General features: G+C 38.9%; 1 protein-coding gene across 1 annotated transcript; it reads left to right on the top strand.

Annotated features, from left to right (window-relative positions):
• The first annotated feature begins 14,916 nt into the window (after positions 1-14,916).
• On the top strand, positions 14,917-20,447 carry cfap184 (cilia and flagella associated protein 184). The gene is made up of 4 exons (XM_088347365.1): positions 14,917-15,037; positions 15,788-16,056; positions 17,493-17,831; positions 20,154-20,447. Exons 1-4 carry the CDS (start codon positions 14,917-14,919, stop codon positions 20,445-20,447), a joined length of 1,023 nt encoding a protein of 340 aa, XP_088203491.1.
• The last annotated feature ends 831 nt before the right edge of the window (positions 20,448-21,278 follow it).

The raw sequence follows: 21,278 nt of genomic DNA, 5'->3' as shown, positions 1-21,278 counted from the left end.
CTCACTGTTGTTTCAAGCGCTGCTCACCGACTTTGAGTGAACGCTCAGACCCGTGGTAAATTAGAGGGAACATTGCTCAGTACCAAACTACCCACGGTCTAGTACCGGTTCCCCAGCATGTTTAGGAGGCAAACTATCTGGCCTTCAGGGTGCGTTTGTGCATGTGCGTGCATGCGCCCACCTGCCACGTCGGGCCTGGCAGGAAGCACCTGTCAGCGGCCGTCTCCTCTCGGCAGGGCCCGACGACATGAGCGTTTGATCCCCCCCAAAGTCCCTCAAGGCATACACTTACACAGACACTAACAGACAACTTAAGCCCGCCTGGCAGCCGCGGCCCCCGCGTCGCCATGTTCTTCACACGTCGACTACCGTTCACGAGGACAGGAAAGAAAATGCGATCGAGGACGAAGGTTCGGGAGTAACATGCAGGGTTGGGCAGGGTTACTTTAACTTGATTACTTTCAATGACTTTCGGATTACTCCAATACCAAATATGCTAAGAAAAGACGAAAAAAACTAAATATGAATAAAATGATGACTCACAACACGTGGTAAGCTTTCTCTCCTGGCTTTGATCTCTTTGATCTCCGGCAAAACGAACATAAAATGCGACAGAAACCAAATGAAAATAAATCCAAACAGCTTGCCAACATCATTTTTGCCGTTCCATGTATTCCGTTACTCCTCAAGCCTGCACAAAATGTAGTCATTTTATTCATATTTATAGTTTCTTTTGTCTAAATGTACCGTTTAACATATTGTTCGAATTAGTTATCTGACTCCATTAACCAAACACCACCATACAATGCGCACTAGTTTCTTGATGGGAAAAGATGGACAAGAATAGCCGACATTTTCACACGGCGGCAGATTTAATTTCTTAAATAATTTAGCTAAGTGAACTCAATCGAATATATGGCCGAATTAGTGTCGCTCGAGTCTCCGTCAAGCCTCCTCTCTCGTTCTTCCGCCTTTCTTCTCCCGGCCCACGTTTTTTTCCGCAAGCTGATGTGCCGGCTCCTCCCATGGGCGTGCCAGGAAAGCCCCCTCGCCTCGATGTCTGAAGAAACTCAAAACAACACCGAGCGTTTATCAAAACAATGCCTGACGTCCTTTGTCAGAGTTCTGTTATCAAAATTCCCCAGCCAAAACATTCCGCATTGGAGCTCTCTCAGTGAAAATAAATGTAACTTGTATTTAATTGTATAAAATCCTTTAGAGCAGTGGTGTCAAACTCATTTTAACTCGAGGGCCACATGATAGAACAAACATTCTCTTGGCAGCTGGACTAGTGGATTAGAGAGAAAGAAAAAGAGAGAGAAAGAAATAAGAGAAAGAGAGGAAGCTGAAAAGAGAGCAGATGGGACAAAGAAAGTGAGAGAGAGAATGTGAGAAACAAAAGAGATAAAAAGAAATAGTGAGTGAGGGGGAAAAAAAGAGAGTGAAGGAAATCCAAAGAAAAATAGTAAGAGAGAAAGAGAGGAGAGAAAGAAAGGGAGAAAAAGAGAAGGGAAAACTAATGAGAGAAAAGAGAAAAGGAAAAAGGAAGACAGAGAAAATAAGGTAAAAAGACACACAGAGAGAAAGAGACAGAAGAACAAAGAAAGAGACGGAGAGAGTGAAAGAGAGAGGTAGAGATTGAGAGAAAAGGAGAGAGAGAGAGAGAGAGAGAGAGAGAGAGAGAGAGAGAGAGAGAGAGAGAGAGAGAGAGAGAGAGAGAGAGAGAGAGAGAGAGAGAGAGAGAGAGAGAGAGAGAGAAGAGGAAAGAGAGAGGGAGAAAATGAGAGAAAGAGAGGGAACAGCGTTCGTGAGAGGCACCTGGGTTTGGCAACATCACGTGGACATATTTCAACACGCAGCTCATTTTTCTCTTGCGCGTCCCTCAGCGTTGCCTCGCAGGCCGGATACAATTCCTTTAGCGGGCCTGATCCGGCCCGCAGGCCGCCTATTTGACACCTGTGCTTTGGAGTAAAATGTATACAATCAGTCTGTATTGAAAAACAGTGCTTTTCCTTAAAACTAATAACATTTCCAAGCAACCCGAACCCTTAAATCAAAGTGTATTTAGCAGTTGGATTGCGGATTATTTCACTGACGCAATGTGAGGCAAACAGTGTTCCCTCTAAACTGCACGCGTGCGCAATTGCGCACTGCTCGCACATTCTTAGCGCACAAGAAAATCTAGCCAGCGCACAAAAATGAGGGCTCAAAATGACTAATTAAGAAGCGACTTAAGTCAAAGTTACAGTGCTTAAAGGTAAAAATACACGGATTCCCCTGACGTTGAGTCCTAAATGCGGTATTTTGAAGTCAATGTCGAACGAAGTTGAAAAGTAAAGTTAGTAGAGTTTGTCAGGGAACCGGCTTCTTCGGCTCGGCTCATTAAAAGGAAACCGGCTCTTTCGGGTCCTAAACGGCTCTTCGGGTTGTTTTTGCTTCTTTAATCCCAACATGACCAAATATTATGTAAAATTATGCACAAAATGAGTTAAAGGAAGGGGGGAATAGAACAAAAAAGAAAAAAAAATACCAAAATGAAAAAGTAGTGAAAAACAAAAAAAAGAAACAAAAGGAAGAGAAAAAGAAGGAAATATTTAGAAAAAAAACAGAAAAAAAGAAAAGAAAGAAATGAAGAAAAAAGGTAAATAGAGAACAAAAACAAAAAAAGTAACAGCTGGGAAAAAATAAACAAAATGAGATTTTTTTTTAAAGGAATTTAAAAAAAACTAGAAAAAAAACACGGAAAAAAGAAAAAGTTTGTGTTGCATTCAAATAATTTACAATTATATCAAGTGAATCTTGTTGCCAACATTGTACTTCCACTAAAAAAATGTGATTAAGTACAGTTCTGTATCTTACAACCGACTAAATAAGCCCCCCAAAATGTTAATATTATGCGACAAAATATATCAGGAAATAAAAAGAAATGGATATCTTGTGAAAGAATTGTAAGAACAAACGACGTGTGTAGGCCGCACCTTTGCAATAGTCTCATCTCATCTCATTAGCTGCACCGCTTATCCTCAATAGGGTCGCGGGGGTGCTGGAGCCCATCCCAGCAATCATCAGGCAGTGGCCAGGGGACACCCTGAACTGGTTTCTTTGGTGTCTTTGGAATGTGGGAGGAAACCGGAGGGCCCAGAGGAAACCCACGCAAGCACGAGGAGGACATACAAACTCCTCACAGGAAGTCCGGTAGCTGGATTTGAACCCACATAGGAGGTTCCCAAGACCTTAGAACTGTACCGCACACACGCTAACCACTGCGCCGCCGTGCTGCCCCTTTGCAATAGTCCATGAGTCAATTCATTCAAAAGTGATTTTTTTTTTTGCATTGCCGGAAACTCAGCAAAATGTAACTTGATGTCAAGTTTTGGACATAATGAATTATCTTGCCACACTTGGGATTATGGTCGCTCACTGTTGTTTCAAGCGTTGCTCACTGACTTTGTGTGAGCGCTCAGACCCCTGGAAAATTAGAGGGAACATTGGAAACAAATAAGTCCAGAATTTGTAATTATAAGGTAACACGGTCTGATTTTCCTTTTTTCAGGGTTGCCGGCTTCTGTTAACCTGAAAGATCGAAGGTCAATCCCCCGCCGTCTTGCTGCTAGCAACACAATCCCGTTCAGATTAGCAGCTACAGAGCCCGCCAGGCGTTTTTTTTTCTCAATCCCTCCCGCACGGCCTTAATTTCGGCTACTACGTAACCGAGTAAACGGGGAGTCTATTTTCTCATTTCACTCTTCAAAACATGACTGCTTTTAATTAATTCTATTCTGTTTCCATTATATCAGGCTGTGCTAATTTGTTAGCCTGCTGGCGGGGAGCTTGTTGCTTTGTTGTCGCTCGTCTGCGGGCTTCATGTTCAAAGGGGACTTGCTTGATTTACGAGCACGGGATTTTTTTTGTTTTTTTTAAGTTGTTTGAATCGGGAGAACCGGGGCCAACTATCAAAAGGAAAACTACTCAGGGGGAGGGGAAGCGGGTAACACTAGCCCGGCGTGTCCAGGTGGCGGACGAGTGTAACGGGCGGCTGCTTGTGTGTGTTCGAGAGACCGTGAACCCTGCCTTGTTTGATTTGAACCGAAACCAATGCGAGTTCAGGCCCCAGGAGGTGAACTTTGACCTTTCTCTGACCTCCCCCCCTCCCTCTCTGTTTATTTATTTGCTTTTAAAGAACCATGCTAGCTTTTCATGTGATTATAAAACAAAAAGCAATGTTTCCGTACTGTGTAGTGCAACTAAAAACGAGTGCTTTAAAGCACAAGGAAGAATGCAAACTACGGAGAATCTAAGTGACCAAACTGCTCCATTTTTCTTAGCATTTATTACCAAGCATTTATTTACCAAGCTGAGGTTTTTGCCTTTTTTGGGGTACCTGTAGCAGCAAGTTGGCGGACAATTTTGTCAGCTTCCTTTAGGTGAGTCTCATGTTATGTCAAATAAATGCAAATGAATTAAGCTAAAGGTATTATATGATGGTTCATGTATTTTTGATTAATGGTTACATAAGCACAGGGATTTTTTTACCATTAGGAGGTGCTTAAAAAATACACACTATCCCTTTAACTCAAGTGTTAAAGTAGCTTCAAAGCTTTAACGTAATGGTCAAAGCCGGAAATCCTAAATGTTTTTAAAATAAAAATGCCTGACTTTATTCTTCAATGTCATATTATGGAGACGTTTGCTAGTTTGATAAATTTGCATAATGTTTTGATGTAACGGTTGCCATGGCGCCCAATTGGCCCCGCCCATGTGTCGCAAGCTGCGGCTCATTGACAGATTGGCTTTCCGTCTATTTAAGTCCAGTGCTCTCGTTTTTCCTTTGTCAGTCCGTCAACGAACCTCTGCACCGCAAGACGTGGGTTTTGACTCTGTCCTGTTTCCTTTTGGCATTTTCTGTCCGGTATTGTTCCCGTTTATTTTTGTCCTGTTTATTATTCTCTCCAGTTTTCGTTCCCGTCTAGTTTGTCCTGTTTTATTTCGATATCCTGTTTCAATATGAATCCTGTCATTCCACGCCAGACTGCTGCCTAAGGTGCACGACTCCCCATTTCCCGTAAAATAAAAAGGCTTGTGTGAGAAACGTCACGCATTTGGGTTCTTGACAATTTTTTATCTTTTTTGCTTCAATGCATTTAACTCTTATAATGCGGAAAATACAGTACATAGATAGATAGATAGATAGATAGATAGATAGATAGATAGATAGATAGATAGATAGATAGATAGATAGATAGATAGATAGGTAGTGTCACGGTTGCCATGGCGCCCAATTGGCCCCGCCCGTGTGGCGCCAGCTGCGGTGCGTTGACAGATTGGCTTCCCTTCTATTTAAGCTCTCACTCTCCCTTTGTTAGTCCATCAACGAACCTCTGCCCCGCAAGATGTGGGTTTTGACTCTGTCCGGTTTCCAGCCTGCATTTCCTGTCCGGTATCGTTCCCGTCTATTTTTGTATCATTTATTATTCTCTACAGTTTTCATTCCCGTCTAGTTTGTCCTGTTTTACTTCAATATCCTGTTTCATTAGCAATCCTGTCAGTCCCGTCCTGTGCAGTATCGACCCCATCTGTCCGATATCTACTCGGGCAATCGGTATCGATCTCGTCGGCCTCTGGCTTCCTATCATTTCACGCCAGACTGCTGTCTAACGTGTATGACTCCCCATTTCCAGTAAAAAAAAAGGCTTGTGTGAGCCACGTCACGCATTTGGGTTCTGATCCGGTTCTGGTTCTTGACATTTGATTTCACATTCATCAAAAAAAAACTTTGACTCTACTTCAAAATAATGATTTTATGGCACACCAAAAAAACATTTTCCTGTTCGTAAGACATTCCATTCACAAAATGAATTTTCTAGATCCTTACCCTAACTGATCGGAACCAAATTCCAACTGAAAGCTACATTCTAAAACCAAGTCTTAACCCTAAAAATGAAGTCTAGACACATAAGAATCACCAAAATGTCCTAATAGGCCCCAGGGGGTGAACTTTGACCTTCCCCTGACCTCCCCCCATTTATTTATTTTCCTTGATATAAAGAGTCACACAAAATCACGATAAACCTTTGAAAATTTGAAAAACGAAACTAGCTTTTCATGCGATGATAAAACGGAAAAAAAATCCAAACTCTGACTCGTTTCTTAATCATTTCCACTGTTTCTTGCAGATAGTTGGCTTCATTTTTTTCAACTGATCTCAGGCTTGTCTCACTGATGGTGGTCCGACATGTGGGTGGTCCCAAGGTCACTGTCTGTGTCAGGGAAATTTTACGCTGCAGGTAGCGTACACGGACACATGCGCACACTTGACATAAGGCATGATATTAATTTACGTATATGCTTGGGTGTCCTGCTAAAACCATATTTTTAAACCCTAATTATTGATTTCACTTTGGTATTACTGTAGACATACCGTACATTCCGGACTATAGAGCGCACCTGATTATAAGCCGCACCCACCACTTTTTAGGTGATTTGCCACTTTTGTATCTACACAAGCCGCACCCATGTATAAGCCGCGTGTGCCCGCGTTAATACTTGTCACACAATATTAAGTTTAACCCAGACCAGGCTGTAAGTTCCACAATTGTGACTTTTTTTGGTTTGAACAAATTTATTGACACTAATAACAGCAAACAAACAACGTGAGGTTCGAACAACCCCTCTCGACAATCTCAACAGCAATCGAGCAAATTCACAATTTTGTTATATCTGACAATATGACGTTTTATCAATTTTTTCTGACATTTTCAACATCATATTTGGGGTTTTTAAGGGTTATTGTTCTATCTTTGTTATTCCTTATCCATTATCGGTCAGTTCACAATACGTTACAAAGCCTAGGAGCCGGGACACTTACTCTCAGCCAAAAGACCAAGCTAAGGTCCTAGCCCTAAAGGGGTTTTGGGGTTTTTAAGGGTTATTGATCTATCTTCGTTATTCATTATCCATTATCCGTTATCGGTCAGTTCATAATACGCTACAAAGCCTAGGAGCCGGGACACTTACTCTCAGCCAAAAGGCCAAGCTAAGGTCCTAGCCTGGGTTGAATTTGGGTGTGCTTGGGCACCCCCAATGACAGACTTGTTACGCCCATGCCATAAACACAAGTCAAGTCACATTTATTTGTACAATATAGACCAGGGCTCGGCAACCTATGGCACGCGTGCCAGCAGTAGCACGCAAGGGGTTAACCATTGGCACGCGAGCGCACGTCAAAATAATAATGATTTTTTTTTTCATGCGCATTTTTAGGTGAAATTCAGATATTTTCAGTTGCGCGCTGTGTTATTTAGAGGCTTTACGGCAGCGCCCGTCCTCCTCTCTTCCGTGTGTGAGCGTGTCTGCGCCACGCCTTGCAGAGGAGGAAAGATCTGTGTTTTAACCCACCCACAGAAACGCCAGCGCGCGATTAATGAACGAATCACAACAGCTCCTCCAGCTAAAAAATCTCGTTCTTTTCAGCCAGCCTGGACAGATGACTGAGGCTTTGTGCAAAAAATGACTGTGCTGTTTGTGCATTATGCCTCGAGAGCGTTGTGCCTAGCACGTCAAGTGTTAAGCGTCATTACGAGACGAAGCATGAACATGAATTCTAGGAAGAGTCTGGAAAGGCGTAGACATTAAAATGCGTTGTGTCCAGGTACGTCAAACACACCCTGAAAACATTTGTCACTGCTACAAATGCAGGGTTGGGTAGGGTTACTTTAACTAAAATGACTACATTTTGTGCAGGCTTGGGGAATAACGGAATACATGGAACGGCAAAAATGATGTTGGCAAGTTGTTTGGGTTTGTTTTCATTTTGTTTCTGTCGCATTTTATGTTAGTTTTGCCCGAGATCAAAGAGATCAAAGCCAAGAGAGAAAGCTTACCACGTGTTGTGAGTCATAATTTTATTCATATTTAGGTTTTTTTGTCTTTTATTAGCATATTTGGTATTGGACTAATACAAAAGTAATTGAAAGTAATCAAGTTAAAGTAACCATACCCAACCCTGAACAAATGCCACCACTGAAGCAAGCTATCACATTGCTCACTGCATGGCAAAGCACAGAAAACCATTTACTGATGGCGAATATATTAAAGGTATGTGTGTGCGTGTTTCAAGTTTTGATAGTTTTGATAGTTTCTAAAATAAGATTTTATTGATGAATGATACGGTAGCTGTCCTTATCACTTGATTTTGATTGTAGTTCATTGATGATGAAGAATAGTTGAAGTCATGGATGTCTACAGGCCTTTCCTTTATTTTTCTCTTTTGAATGAATTGACTCATGTACTATTGCAAAGGTTGTACGGCCTACAAACGTCGTTTGTTCTTACAATTGTTTCACAAGATATCCATTTCTTTTTATTTCCTGATATATTTTGTCGCATAATATTAACATTTTTGGGGGCTTATTTAGTCAGTTGCAAAATACAGAACTGTACTTAATCACATTTTTTAGTGGAAGTACAATGTTGGCAACAAGATTCACTTGATAGAATTGGAAATTATTTGAATGCAACACAAACTTTTTCTTTTTGCCGTGTTTTTTTCTACTTTTTTTTAAATTCCTTTAAAAAAAATCTCATTGTTTAAATTTTCCGAGCTGTTACTTCTTTCTTTTTGTTCTCTATTTACTTTTTTCCCACATTTCTTTCTTTTCTTTTTTCTGTTTTTTTTTTCCTAAATGTTTCCTTCTTTTTTTCTCTTCCTTTCGTTTCTTTTTTTCTCAGCTTTTCCCTACTTTTTCATTTTGGTATTTTTTTCTTTTTTGTTCTATTCCCCCCTTCCTTTAACTCATTTTGTGCATAATTTTACATAATATTTGGTCATGTTGGGATTAAAGAAGCAAAAACAACCCGAAGAGCCGTTTAGGACCCCAAAGAGCCGGTTCCTTTTAGTGAGCCGAGCCGAAGAAGCCGTATCCTAGAAAAACTCTACTAACTTTACTCAACTTCGTTTTCCTTCGACTCGACTTCAAAATACTGCATTTAGGACACAACGTCAGGGGAACCCGTGTATTTTTACCTTCATGCACTGTAACTTTGACTTAAGTCGCTTCTTAATTAGTCATTTTGATCCCTCATTTTTGTGCGCTGGCTAGATTTTCTTGAGCGCAGAGAATGTGCGAGCAGTGCGCAATTGCGCACGCGCGTAGCTTAGAGGGAACACTGCTCCACACCTAAAAGTTTGCTGACCCCTGATATAGACCTTCATCCAAAAGAGTCACTACAAGCTGCACAGGCCTCGATGACAACGAACCCAAATCTGAATCCTTGTTTCCAACGGGACAGTTGCACCAGCCTGTGCGAACCACACTGATTTGAATTCAAACGCACCGCCTCAAATCCCTGGATCACGTTTTGTGTCAATATCAGTGTGAAGGATGACGCTCAGAGGATCACCAGGACTTCACTGCCCTCTCTTCAAAGCATATACCAAAAGTCCACAGGAGGGCTGCTTCTAACATTAAGGACCCTACCCACCCTCAACACGGACTGTTTACACTCCTACCCTCAGGACGGAGGTACAGGAGTGTGAAATGGAGGACATAGAACTTTTTACCTCTCAGCTATCAGACTCTTAAACAACTGTTGATCGAACAATACAGACGCTCCCCTACTTACTACCATTCGACGAACATTTTTTTCGGGATATTGAAAAATACTTGGACATTGCTGTAAGTTAGATTTTGTATAGGGTGCACCTTTTTCCGAGTACAGGACAGAACTGTAGTGCTTCTTTCCACCACTACCGGCGTGTGGCGCTGTGAAAAGGTCACCCAGCATCCACCCCGAAGAAGAATTTTGGCTTTTACTTCCTAGTTCGTGTGTAAACACACTGCACTTTATCTCTAGCGCGCAAAGAACTGCATCCATTCAATGCGGTTGGTGTAAAGTGTAAAGAAGACGTGAGCCATTTCTTTTGAAATGAAAGTGGAATAAGAAAGCTTGATGCGGTTGAGAAAATGGTCGGAACGTTTTTTTCCGGCCACTTTTAACAAGGAGGAGGATTTCTTGAAGCGCATCTTCCAAAAGTAAGTTAAACTCAACTTGATTTATCTTTATAGAGCATATTATTTGATGAAATGTCTTTTTTAGTACAAAACAAAACAGGTTACTTATACAAGCCTTAAACATACTTATATAAACCTTAAGCGTATAAGAACAGGGTTGGGTAGGGTTACTTTAACTTGATTACTTTCAATTACTTTTGGATTACTCCAATACCAAATATGCTAATAAAGACAAAAGAAACTAAATATGAATACAATTATTAAATTTTGTGCAGGCTTGGGGAGTAACGGAATACATGGAACGGCAATAATGATGTTGGCAAGCTGTTTGGATTTATTTTCATTTTGTTTCTGTCGCATTTTATGTTAGTTTTTCCGGAGATCAAAGAGATCAAAGCCAGGAGAGAAAGCTTACCACGTGTTGTGAGTCATCATTTTATTCTTTTATGTATACATATATAGTTTCTTAGTTTTATTACGCTGGCAACTGTGTAAGAATTTAATTATGCAGGGAATCGTGGTTCTTTACAGTGCATATGACATTAAACACTTTGAATCTTGAACAAGCCCCCCTCAGGTCTCTTTCCTCACATGGTTAGTCTGTGCCTTGCCATAATCATGATTTATTTGATATCTATTACAATTTATTGTGTTTTTATTGCATTCTAACCAGTGTGTGTGTCTGTGTTTTGGGTTATTGGGAGGTAATAAGTAAGGGATTTTATTTTTTAATTGAATGTTTTATACAGCTCTTTGATTTTATTGTGCGCTACAAATAAATTTAATTTGACTGTACCAGATTTTTTTTTTTTTTTTTTATCCAACAGCTCACATTGCTACATTGCGACTCGCACGGGCATTAAAATATGCCGAACCCTGAGCTTGGACATGAGCCCCGAGCTGTGTCTTTTTAAAGCTGCATCTCAGATTCGGTGTCACTTTTAGCACCCCTGATCATCTTAAAAGCAGCGCTTGGAAGATGTCTAGACCAGGGTTTTTCAAACAGTGTGCCGTGAGACCTTGTTTAGTGTGCTACAGGAAATTACTCAGTTTTATCTTTGCAAAAAAAGGCAAGCCACTCTTCAGAGAAAGCTCTCCTAGAGAGAATTAATATAATTCCTGGCCATCTTGATGCTACGGGTACCTAATCAAAAACCTTGTCAAGTCATGTTTATTTGTAAAGTGGCTACAGCCCTTAATCACAAGGAGTTTTAAAGGGCTGCACAGACCACAGACTATTGCAAACTACAGACTATTATGACACCATCCCCTGATCTAAAACCTACATAAGGGCAAGGAAAAACTCAAAAACCTCAACATGAGGAAAATGAAGAAACCTTGAGAGAAACAGTCTCAAAGGGCTCCACAGACCACAGACTATTGCAAACTACAGACTATTATGACACCATCCCCTGATCTAAAACCTACATAAGGGCAAGGAAAAACTCAAAAACCTCAACATGAGGAAAATGAAGAAACCTTGAGAGAAACAGTCTCAAAGGGCTCCACAGACCACAGACTATTGCAAACTACAGACTATTATGACACCCTCCCCTGATCTAAAACCTACATAAGGGCAAGGAAAAACTCAAAAACCTCAACATGAGGAAAATGAAGAAACCTTGAGGAGAGACAGTCTCAAAGGGCTGCACAGACCACAGATTATTGCAAACTACAGACCATTATGACACCATCCCCTGATCTAAAACCTACATGAGGGCAAGGAAAAACTCAAAAACCTCAGCTTGAGGAAAATGAAGAAACCTTGAGAAGGGACTGAGGTAATCCCCCTTCCGATGTGACCAGGCTGCAATGGATGTTGCATTAACAAACAATAAAAACTAAAAACAAAATATAAAATAATGAAAGTATAATATAAAATAAAAAGGATGACCCACTTTTAGAAACATTGGGCAAATAAATTTAGAGAAAACCTGTGTGGGTTGGTCACTTTTGGTCTCAATAGTTTATATTCTTCCTCGTGGTTTTTATCACTTATTTCTGCCTTACACCCTACAGCAACATCTAGTGGTCAAATGATACACACTTTCCCTTTAAAGCAGATTGTATATAAGGTTAAGCAGCAACTTCATAATAGTTTAAAAAGAGAATGATTTGATAATTTGATACATTTTCATTATATTTGGGTTCTACATTCAACCCCAGATAGATAGATAGATAGATAGATAGATAGATAGATAGATAGATAGATAGATAGATAGATAGATAGATAGATAGATAGATAGATAGATAGATAGATAGATAGATAGATAGATAGATAGATAGATAGATAGATAGATAGATAGATAGATAGATAGATAGATAGATAGATAGATAGATAGATAGATAGATAGATAGATAGATAGATAGATAGATAGATAGATAGTCTTTATTCCTCCCCATAGAGAAATTCACATTTCTAGCAGAATCCTCATGCTAAAGAATACAATAAAATAAGAGATATAGAATACAGAAATACCCAATATATAACATGAAAAATAAAAATAATTTAAATAATGTTCCAAAAAAATGACACTGTCATAAAAATAAAGCAGAAGATGCGAATCTTACCCCATAACCATCATTGGATCCGAACCCTAAATCCTAAAACCATGTCTCAACCCTTAAAAATAAGTATAGCCACATTAGATCACAGAAATGTGAAAAGAGGCCTCAGAAGGGGACAAATACGAGTCCACGCACATACAAACACTCGCAAAAATATCATATTACCTCAATTTGACTTTGACGCGAAATCATATGAGATAAACATAAAAATATTGCTGGTTTTGAAAATAAATAGCATTCAATTCAAATAGAAAAAATAGTTCATCATTTTAAAATAGACATAATACAAAGCCAACAATCTCAGCTTTAGGATAAAAATACAAAACATAATATTCAACTTAAACTCATATATCGGGATATTATCACAATCAGAATCTGACAAAGTGTAAATACGTTTAGAAATAAGTTTAAATAAAAAAAATATATAATAGTTATATTATTGTTAATAGTCCGGAGGTCAGCAACATTTTGATGGCTTCTCGTAAAGTAAATTGCAGAAATTATCAGGATAATTTTTAATACTAAAATATATCTTTATTATTACTAATAGCAGTAGTTGTAGTAGTCGAGGTCGTAGTAGTAGTATTAGCCTTAGTACGAACCCCATGAGTATTCAGCTAAAAATAATGATTCTTTAAAGATTTAATCTTGAAAACTTAACCCCCCAAAATAAGAATTTGACTTACTTCTTTGCAGTCTAATTTTCAAAAATTGTATTTTACCCTTTTGTGGTTTTCGGGTCGAAATAACCCGCCACTGTGTTATTTAAAATAAAGAAATAAAGAAATAAAGAAATAAAGAAAAAAAGAAAGAAAGAAAGAAAGATATAAAGAAATACAGAAAGAAAGAAAGAAAGAAAGAAAGAAAGAAAGAAAGAAAGAAAGAAAGAAAGAAAGAAAGAAAGAAAGAAAGAGAGAGAGAAAGAAAAAAGAAAGAGAGAAAGAAACAAAGAAATAAAGAAATATAGAAAGAAAGGAAGAAAAAAAAGGGAGAGAGAAGTAAAGAAAGAGAGAAGTAGAGAGAAGTAAAGAAAGAAAGAAAGAAAGAAAGAAAGAAAGAAAGAAAGAAAGAAAGAAAGAAAGAAAGAAAGAAAGAAAGATATACAGATGATTGCTGGGATGGGCTCCAGCACCCCCCGCGACCCTACTGAGGATAAGCGGTGCAGCTGATGAGATTAGATGAGATGAGATAAAGAAATATAAAAAGAAAGAAAGAGAGTAAGCAAAAAGAAAGAGAGAAAGAAACAAAGAAATGAAGAAATATAGAAAGAAAGGAGGAAAAAAAAGGAAGAGAGAAGTAAAGAAAGAGAGAAGTAAAGAAAGAAAGAAAGAAAGAAAGAAAGAGAGAAAGAAAGAAAGAAAGAAAGAAAGAAAGAAAGAAAGAAAGAAAGACAGAAAGAAAGAAAGAAAGAATGAAAGAAAGAAAGAAAGAAAGAAAAAGAAGCCCCTAAATTATATCGTATTTAGGGTCGAATTGAATTGTCCTTAATGTCCTTGACTTCAACGAGATTAGACATGGCACTCCAGGGTAAACATGTAATAAACACCATACTGGATAAAATATTTAAAAATATAGATTAAAGACTGTTAGGATAAATAGGCAGAAATATTTCCCCCAAAAACTCCTTAGAGACTGGTCTAAATTACACTATCCAAACCCTAACCCAAACAAAAAAAAATATATTTAAATATCGTAACAAATTAAAAGGAGTGCAACTTACTTAAAACGTTAAAACTTATCCTGAATTGGTCCTAACAGAACAAAACATGCAATCTGGTTTTTATTTAAATGTCTATGTACATTGTATATAAAAGTACACATATCGCCCTTAACATAAGTACAACACGAGGGTTAAAACATAGACGTATTTATACGTTTTCCTTCCACGTTTTATCATTTAAAATGTGTAAAAGTATTTTAAAAAATCACTGAAAGACTAAGAAAGATGCAGTTTATGTTATAAAATAAACGTGTTCTCGCAAATTCGCCTTGTTTTTATTCTACGTAGTCATGCAGTGAGTAAATAGGTGCGTTGTTTTTTTTTTTTTTTTGTTATTAACGCTTAATTAGAGTAATTGCAATTATTAGTAAGGGGATTTATTCACAGAGGTTGACAATTATGGTTAAAATAATATATCACACACGAAATTACGGCAATAGTCCCTTTAATGAGGCGTTCTTTTTTGGTGAAACATTGCCGACTAGTGTCAGATATTTGTCATTACAGCTGTCGTTCAGCTTGTTGCCAGGCCAACCAAAACAGAACTTGAGTTGTCTGAGGGGGAGCAAGTCTAAAAGTTCGATAAATACACCCGATTTTAGATTTAAATTGAAAAAAATGTCTGCAAGTCCAGGGGATTCATCAAAAAGTGAGCTGGAACGAGATTCGAGTGAGGATGTGGACCTTCTTGACTCCAGAACCAGACCACTAAGAGAGGATCTTGGAGGAGATGTTGAAGGTGAGGGTCTTCTCGTCCCCAGTACAGAACCTCTAAGTAAAAGCGAAGATCTTAGAGAAGATGGAGAAGATTTGCACTGTTTTGCCCCTGGAACAAAACCATTAAGTCAAAGTGGAGATTTTGGTGGAGATGTTGGGAATTTGGACCTTCTTGACTCTAGAACCAAACCACTAAGTAAAAGAGAGGATCTTGGAGATGTTGAAAGTGAGGGTCTTCTCGTCCCCAGTACAGAACCTCTAAGTAAAACTGAAGATCTTAGAGAAGATGGTGAGGATTTGCACTGTTTTGCCCCTGGAACCAAACCATTAAGTCAAAGTGGGGATTTTGGTGGAGATGTTGAGAATTTGGACCTTCTCTCCTCCGGAACGCAACTTCTAGGTAAAAGTGTGGATCTTGGAGATGTGGAAGGTGTGTGTCTTCTCTCCTCCAGAACGCAACCTCTAAGTAAAAGTGAGAATCTTAGAGAAGATGTAGTGGATTTGGACTGTTTTGCCCCCGGAACCAAACCATCAAGTCAAAGTGAGGATCTTGGTGGAGATGTTGAGAATTTGGACCTTCCATCCTCCAGAACGCAACCTCTAAGTAAAAGTGAGGATCTTAGAGAAGATGTAGAGGATTTGGACCGTTTTGCCCCCGGAACCAAACCATTAAGTCAAAGTGGGAAATTTGGTGGAGATGTTGAGAATTTGGACCTTCCCTCCCCCAGAACGCAACCTCTAAGTAAAATTGAGGATCTTGGAGATGTTGAAGACACCGAAAGTAACCAAATACTACTCCTGCAGGACCTGGAAGAAGAGAACCTCCGACTCAGGCGGCGCAATATGGAGCTGCAGGTCCGAGTGGCCCTTCAAATGAAGGGGACGACACCATCTGAAGAAGAACGCAACCCGAGCATGAAGGAGTACCAGGAGTGCCTGGAGAGCCTGGCGCAGTTGAAGAAGCAGGCGGCAATGCAGATGCAGAAGAATCAGCAACTGGAAGAGGAGCTTAAGCTCAAAAACCAGGAGGACCTGGACCAGGTACTATATAACACAGAATTGTACTTTTTAATGTTGTTATTAATGGATTAATAGTCATATGTTTTAAGATACAATATCTTGAACAATTAAAAAAAAAACTTTATCTAAAATTATGTATATCCTCTTTATACTACATTTTCTATTAGTGAGCGCCTCCTAGTGGTCAAAAAACTGTATTGATTAGAAAATATGTGAACTAGTATTTAACCATGAATTTTTCAAATACTCATATGTTAAGAAAGTTGCCATGATATAAGCCTCACCTCGAAGGAGCTGTGTCACGGTTGCCGTGGCGCCCAATTGGCCCTGCCCGTGGGCGCCAGCTGCAGCTTGTTGAGAGATTGGCTCCCTGTCAGTATTTAAACTCTGTCATGTACAAAAAAGGTTTTTCTCCTTTTTAAAATGTATTGGTTGTGGCTTATAGTCAGGGCCGGCTCATGTATGTAGTCAAGTCAAGTCTTGTTTATTTGTATAGCCCTTAATCACAAGGAGTCTCAAAGGGCTGTGTCTTTTCCTTTTTAAATATATTAGGTGCGGCTTATAGTCAGGTGGCTTATGTATGTAAAAAATGTTTTTGTTTTTAAAAATGTATTGGATGAGGTTTATAGTCAGATGCGGCTTATGTATATACAATTTTCTTGCCTTTAAAATGTATTGGGTACAGCTTACAGTGAAGTGAAGCTTTTATATGTACAATAATTTTTCCTTAGTAATGCAATGGGTGCAGCTTATAGTCAGGTGTGGCTTATGTATTTACCTTTTTTTCCTTTTTAAAATGTATTAGGTGCAGCTTATGGTCAGGTGTGGCTTATGTATGAACAAAATGTGTTTCCTTTTTAAAATGTATAGGATGCGGCTTATAGACAGGTGCAGCTTATGTATGTACAATATTTTTTGCCTTTAATATGTAGTTGTTGCGGCGCACAGTGAGGTAAAGCTTTTGCATGTACTGTACAATATATTTTCCTTAAAAGTGTATTGGGTGCATTTTATAGTCAGGTGCGGCTTATGTATGAACAAAATGTGTTTCCTTTTTAAAATATATAGGGTGCGGCTTATAGACAGGTGCAGTTTATGTATGTACAATATTTTTTGCCTTTAAAATGTAGTTGTTGCGGCATACAGTGAGGTAAAGCTTCTGTATGTACTGTACAATTTTTTTCCTTAAAAATGTATTGGGTGCATTTTATAGTCAGGTGCGGCTTTTATATGGACAAAGGTGTTTCCTTTTTGAAATGTATAGGGTGCGGCTTATAGACAGGTGTAGCTTATGTATGTACAATATTTTTTGCCTTTAAAATGTAGTATTTGCGGCGTACAGTGAGGTAAACCTTTTGTATGTACTGTATTGGTGCATTTTATGGCCAGGTGCGGCTTATAGTCCAGAAAATACGGTAACCATTAGAAGGCTTTCCTTATTTTTGTTTTACTCTCAGGTAGAAGAGGAGTGGCGATCGTTGTCGACATTGAAAAAGAAGTTGCTGAGAGGACATATGTCTGCAGAAGAAGCCCAAGCCAAGGTAGACGCCATGCTGTCGTGCGAGAGTGTCCACCGCCCGGCGCTAAGGAAGCTGCGCCTAATCTACGGCGAAGCCAAGGTCAGGGTTCAGCATCTGGAGGCGGAGCTCTGCCGGCAGGAGAAGGAGGCGGCGCGGGACCTTCTCCGCAGACAATTTAACCACATGCTGGCTCAAAAGATTCAGCAAAGAAAAGTGGAGGAGCACAGATATAAAGAGGCCTCCAAGCTCCGGGAAAACTTAAAACGTGTCTTGGAGGTGCAAACTCTTTGAAATTGGGTTTTCCACAAAACCAAAAATCACCATTCTCAAATGTCCTTTTAAAAATTTGCCGCGCATAAGCTCTAAAAATTAAATGAAAACTGTGGAAATTATAAAAACAGGCAAAAAGGCTCGATAAAAGTTAGCGAAGAGTTAGCTAAAAAGACACTTTCGGAGCCTATAAATTATATACAATCAAAGACACAAATCTGGGTTCATAAAGCAATTTGGATGGATAGATTTGGATTAAATGGATAAATCAATCAATCGCTAATAAATGAATCCATATTTTGTGTGGGCTGCTCTTTGATGAAAGGGACAGCGTGTATTTTTTTACTTCTAGATGTGACTGTAGCCTGTAAATTATATAAAATCAAAGACACAAACACAAATCTGGATTCATAAAGCAATTTGGATAGATTTAGATTAGATGGATAAATCAATCAATCGCTAATAAATGAATCCATGTGGGCTGCTCTTTGATGAAAAGGACAGCATCTATTATTTTGATTTCTAGATGTGGCTGTAGCCTGTAAATTATAAAAAATCAAAGACACAAACACAAATCTGGATTTATAGAGCAATTTGGATAGATTTAGATTAGATAGATAAATAAATCAATCGCTAATAAATGTATCCATATTTTGTGTGGGCTGCTCTTTAATGAAAAGGACAGCGTCTATTTTTTTGACTTCTAGATGTGGCTGTATCCTATAAACTATATAACATCAAAGACACAGACACAAATCTGGATTCATGAAGCAATTTGGATGGATAGATTTAGATTAGATAGATGAATCAATATATCGCTAATAAATGAATCCATATTTTGCGTGGGCTGCTCTTTGATGAAAGGGACAGCATGTATTTGTTGACTTCTAGATGTGGCTGTAGCCTGTAAATTATATAAAATCAAAGACACAAACACAAATCTGGATTTATGAAGCAATTTGGATGGATAGATTCAGATTACCGGTAGATAAATAAATCAATCAATCGCTAATAAATGAATCCATATTTTGTGTGGGCTGCTCTTTGATGAAAGGGACAGCGTGTATTTTTTTACTTCTAGATGTGGCTGTAGCCTATAAATTATATAAAATCAAAGACACAAACACAAATCTGGATTCCTAAAGCAATTTGAATAGATAAATTAGGATTAGATGGATAAATCAATCGCCAATAAATGAATCCATATTTTGCATGGGCTGCTCTTTGATGAAAGGGACAGCGTGCAATTTTTGACTTCTAGATGTGGCTGTAGCCTATAAATTATATAATATCAAAGACACAAACACAAATCTGGATTTATAAGGCAATTTGGATAGATTGATTTATCTATCTAATCTAAATCTAAATCTATCAATCGCTAATAAATTAATCCATGTGGGCTGCACTTTAATGAAAGGGACAGCCTGTATTCTTTGACTTCTAGATGTGGCTGTATTGTGTGGTGCACCCAAAAACGAGCACTAAAAAGCGCCAATACAAAGTACAGAGACTCAAAGTGACTTTGTTGTCTTTTTAGATGGAAAAGTACTCTGTTGAAGCGTCTGTCTGTCCTTTTCCGGACTCAAAATTCACCAGTTCAGACTTTTTCTTGATCATCTGTCTCACATCCGCCCCCTTTTTGACTCTACTATTTTTACTTACTTGTTTTATTCTTGTTTGTTACTATATATACAGGGACCTTGTGTGTCCTGAAAGGCACTTTGAAGAATAATGTATTATTATTACCATCCATGATACGCTTTTCTCACCGTACTGTTTCACTACAACTTCTCGCCATATGGGCCGCCTACACACTCTCATTTGCTGGATGCAGGAGGCAAAACTAGGATGTGGGGGCTTCCTAGATGTGTGGTCAAAAGTTTAATCAAAGCTACATCTGCTATCTTATGGTGATTTTTTTAAACTGGAATCATTCCCAGAGGCTTGAAACTTACTGATGGCCTGCACCAAAACTTTTATTTTTTAAGTAAAACAAAATAATGTATTTTTACGTTTTGGCACTCAGGGACAATATTTCTGTAAAGATGCTTATACGTTATGGTACCGAGTTAGTTTATAATAATAATTTAATGTTTGCTCTACTCATAGCCTTGTTTTTTTTTAATTTCACAAAAAAAACAACACACCGACTCGCTCGCTCGCTTTATATTGTGTAAATTATAACCTTATCTTCTTTGTTTTCTTCTATCCTCACTGTTAAATGTGAAACTGGAGTGCCACGTCCAATTTCGTTGTCACAATATGTTCAATCCATTTTGTAACAATGACAATAAAGGTATATTCTATTCTATTCTCTTCTTATCACAGATTCTATCAAACATTAAGGAACGGCTTCACTGGGAACTTTCAGAGGTTCAGGCCAAGCAGGAGGAGTTGGCACGGCTGGAGGCCACTTGGACTGCCAGGAGGGAGCTCCAGACCAAGACTAAGCGGGCCACTGCTGGTCTGCACAGGGACAACGCGGAGATGAAGCGGACCCGCGGTCTATTAGGGAACACGCTCCTCCTGAGGGATTTTGGTGCGACCACAAGCGCCGTCCAGATACTGCAGGAGAAACTGGAGAAGCTCCGACGTCGGCGAGAAGAAATTGCTACGTTGTAGTATGGTTAGTTTTGTTAGATTAGGCCTCTTAGATATTATATGGAGGACTTGAGCTGACCCGCTAGGTTGCTGTTACCCTTCCTTGCTTGGTGTCTTCCTATCTAAAAGCATTCTTGCACACATTATCCAGTTCGAACTAGTTAAGACCGTTGGGTCTCTTTATGACGTCTGTTAACTACAATAATTATATTTATTTGGTCCACTTATGGAAAGACATTTTCACTGACTTTACCTGCCAGCAGGGTTGGGTAGGGTTACTTTAACTTGATTACTTTCAATTACTTTTGGATTACTCCAAGACCAAATAGGCTAATAAAAGACAAAAGAAACTAAATATGAATAAAATGACTACATTTTGTGCAGGATGGGGAGTAACGGAATACACGGAACGGCAAAAATGATGTTGGCAAGCTGTTTGGATTTATTTTCATTTTGTTTCTGTCGCATTTTATGTTCGTTTTTCCGGAGATCAAAGCCAGGAGAGAAAGCTTACCACGTGTTGTGAGTCATCATTTTATTCATATTTAGTTTCTTTTGTCTTTTATTAGCATATTTGGTATTGGAGTAATCCAAAAGTAATTGAAAGTAATCAAGTTAAAGTAACCCTACCCAACCCTGCCTGCCAGGTACAGTCAGTGCTGTCACAGCAGAGCGTGCGCCAAATGGCCGATTTACAACACCTGGTATTCCCAGGCGGTCTCCCATCCAAGTACTAACCCGGCCTGACCCTCATTAGCTTCCCAAGATTGGACGTTCTCAGGGTGGTATGGTTGTATACAGGTATTAAATGTGACATTATGTTTTCACTAGTGCATGAATTCAGTTATATTA

This window comes from Urocampus carinirostris, chromosome 11, assembly GCF_059441175.1.
Source record: "Urocampus carinirostris isolate Australia breed hairy pipefish chromosome 11, RoL_Ucar_1.0, whole genome shotgun sequence".
Lineage (NCBI taxonomy): Eukaryota > Metazoa > Chordata > Actinopteri > Syngnathiformes > Syngnathidae > Urocampus > Urocampus carinirostris.
This window is presented reverse-complemented; position numbering and strand designations above follow the sequence as displayed.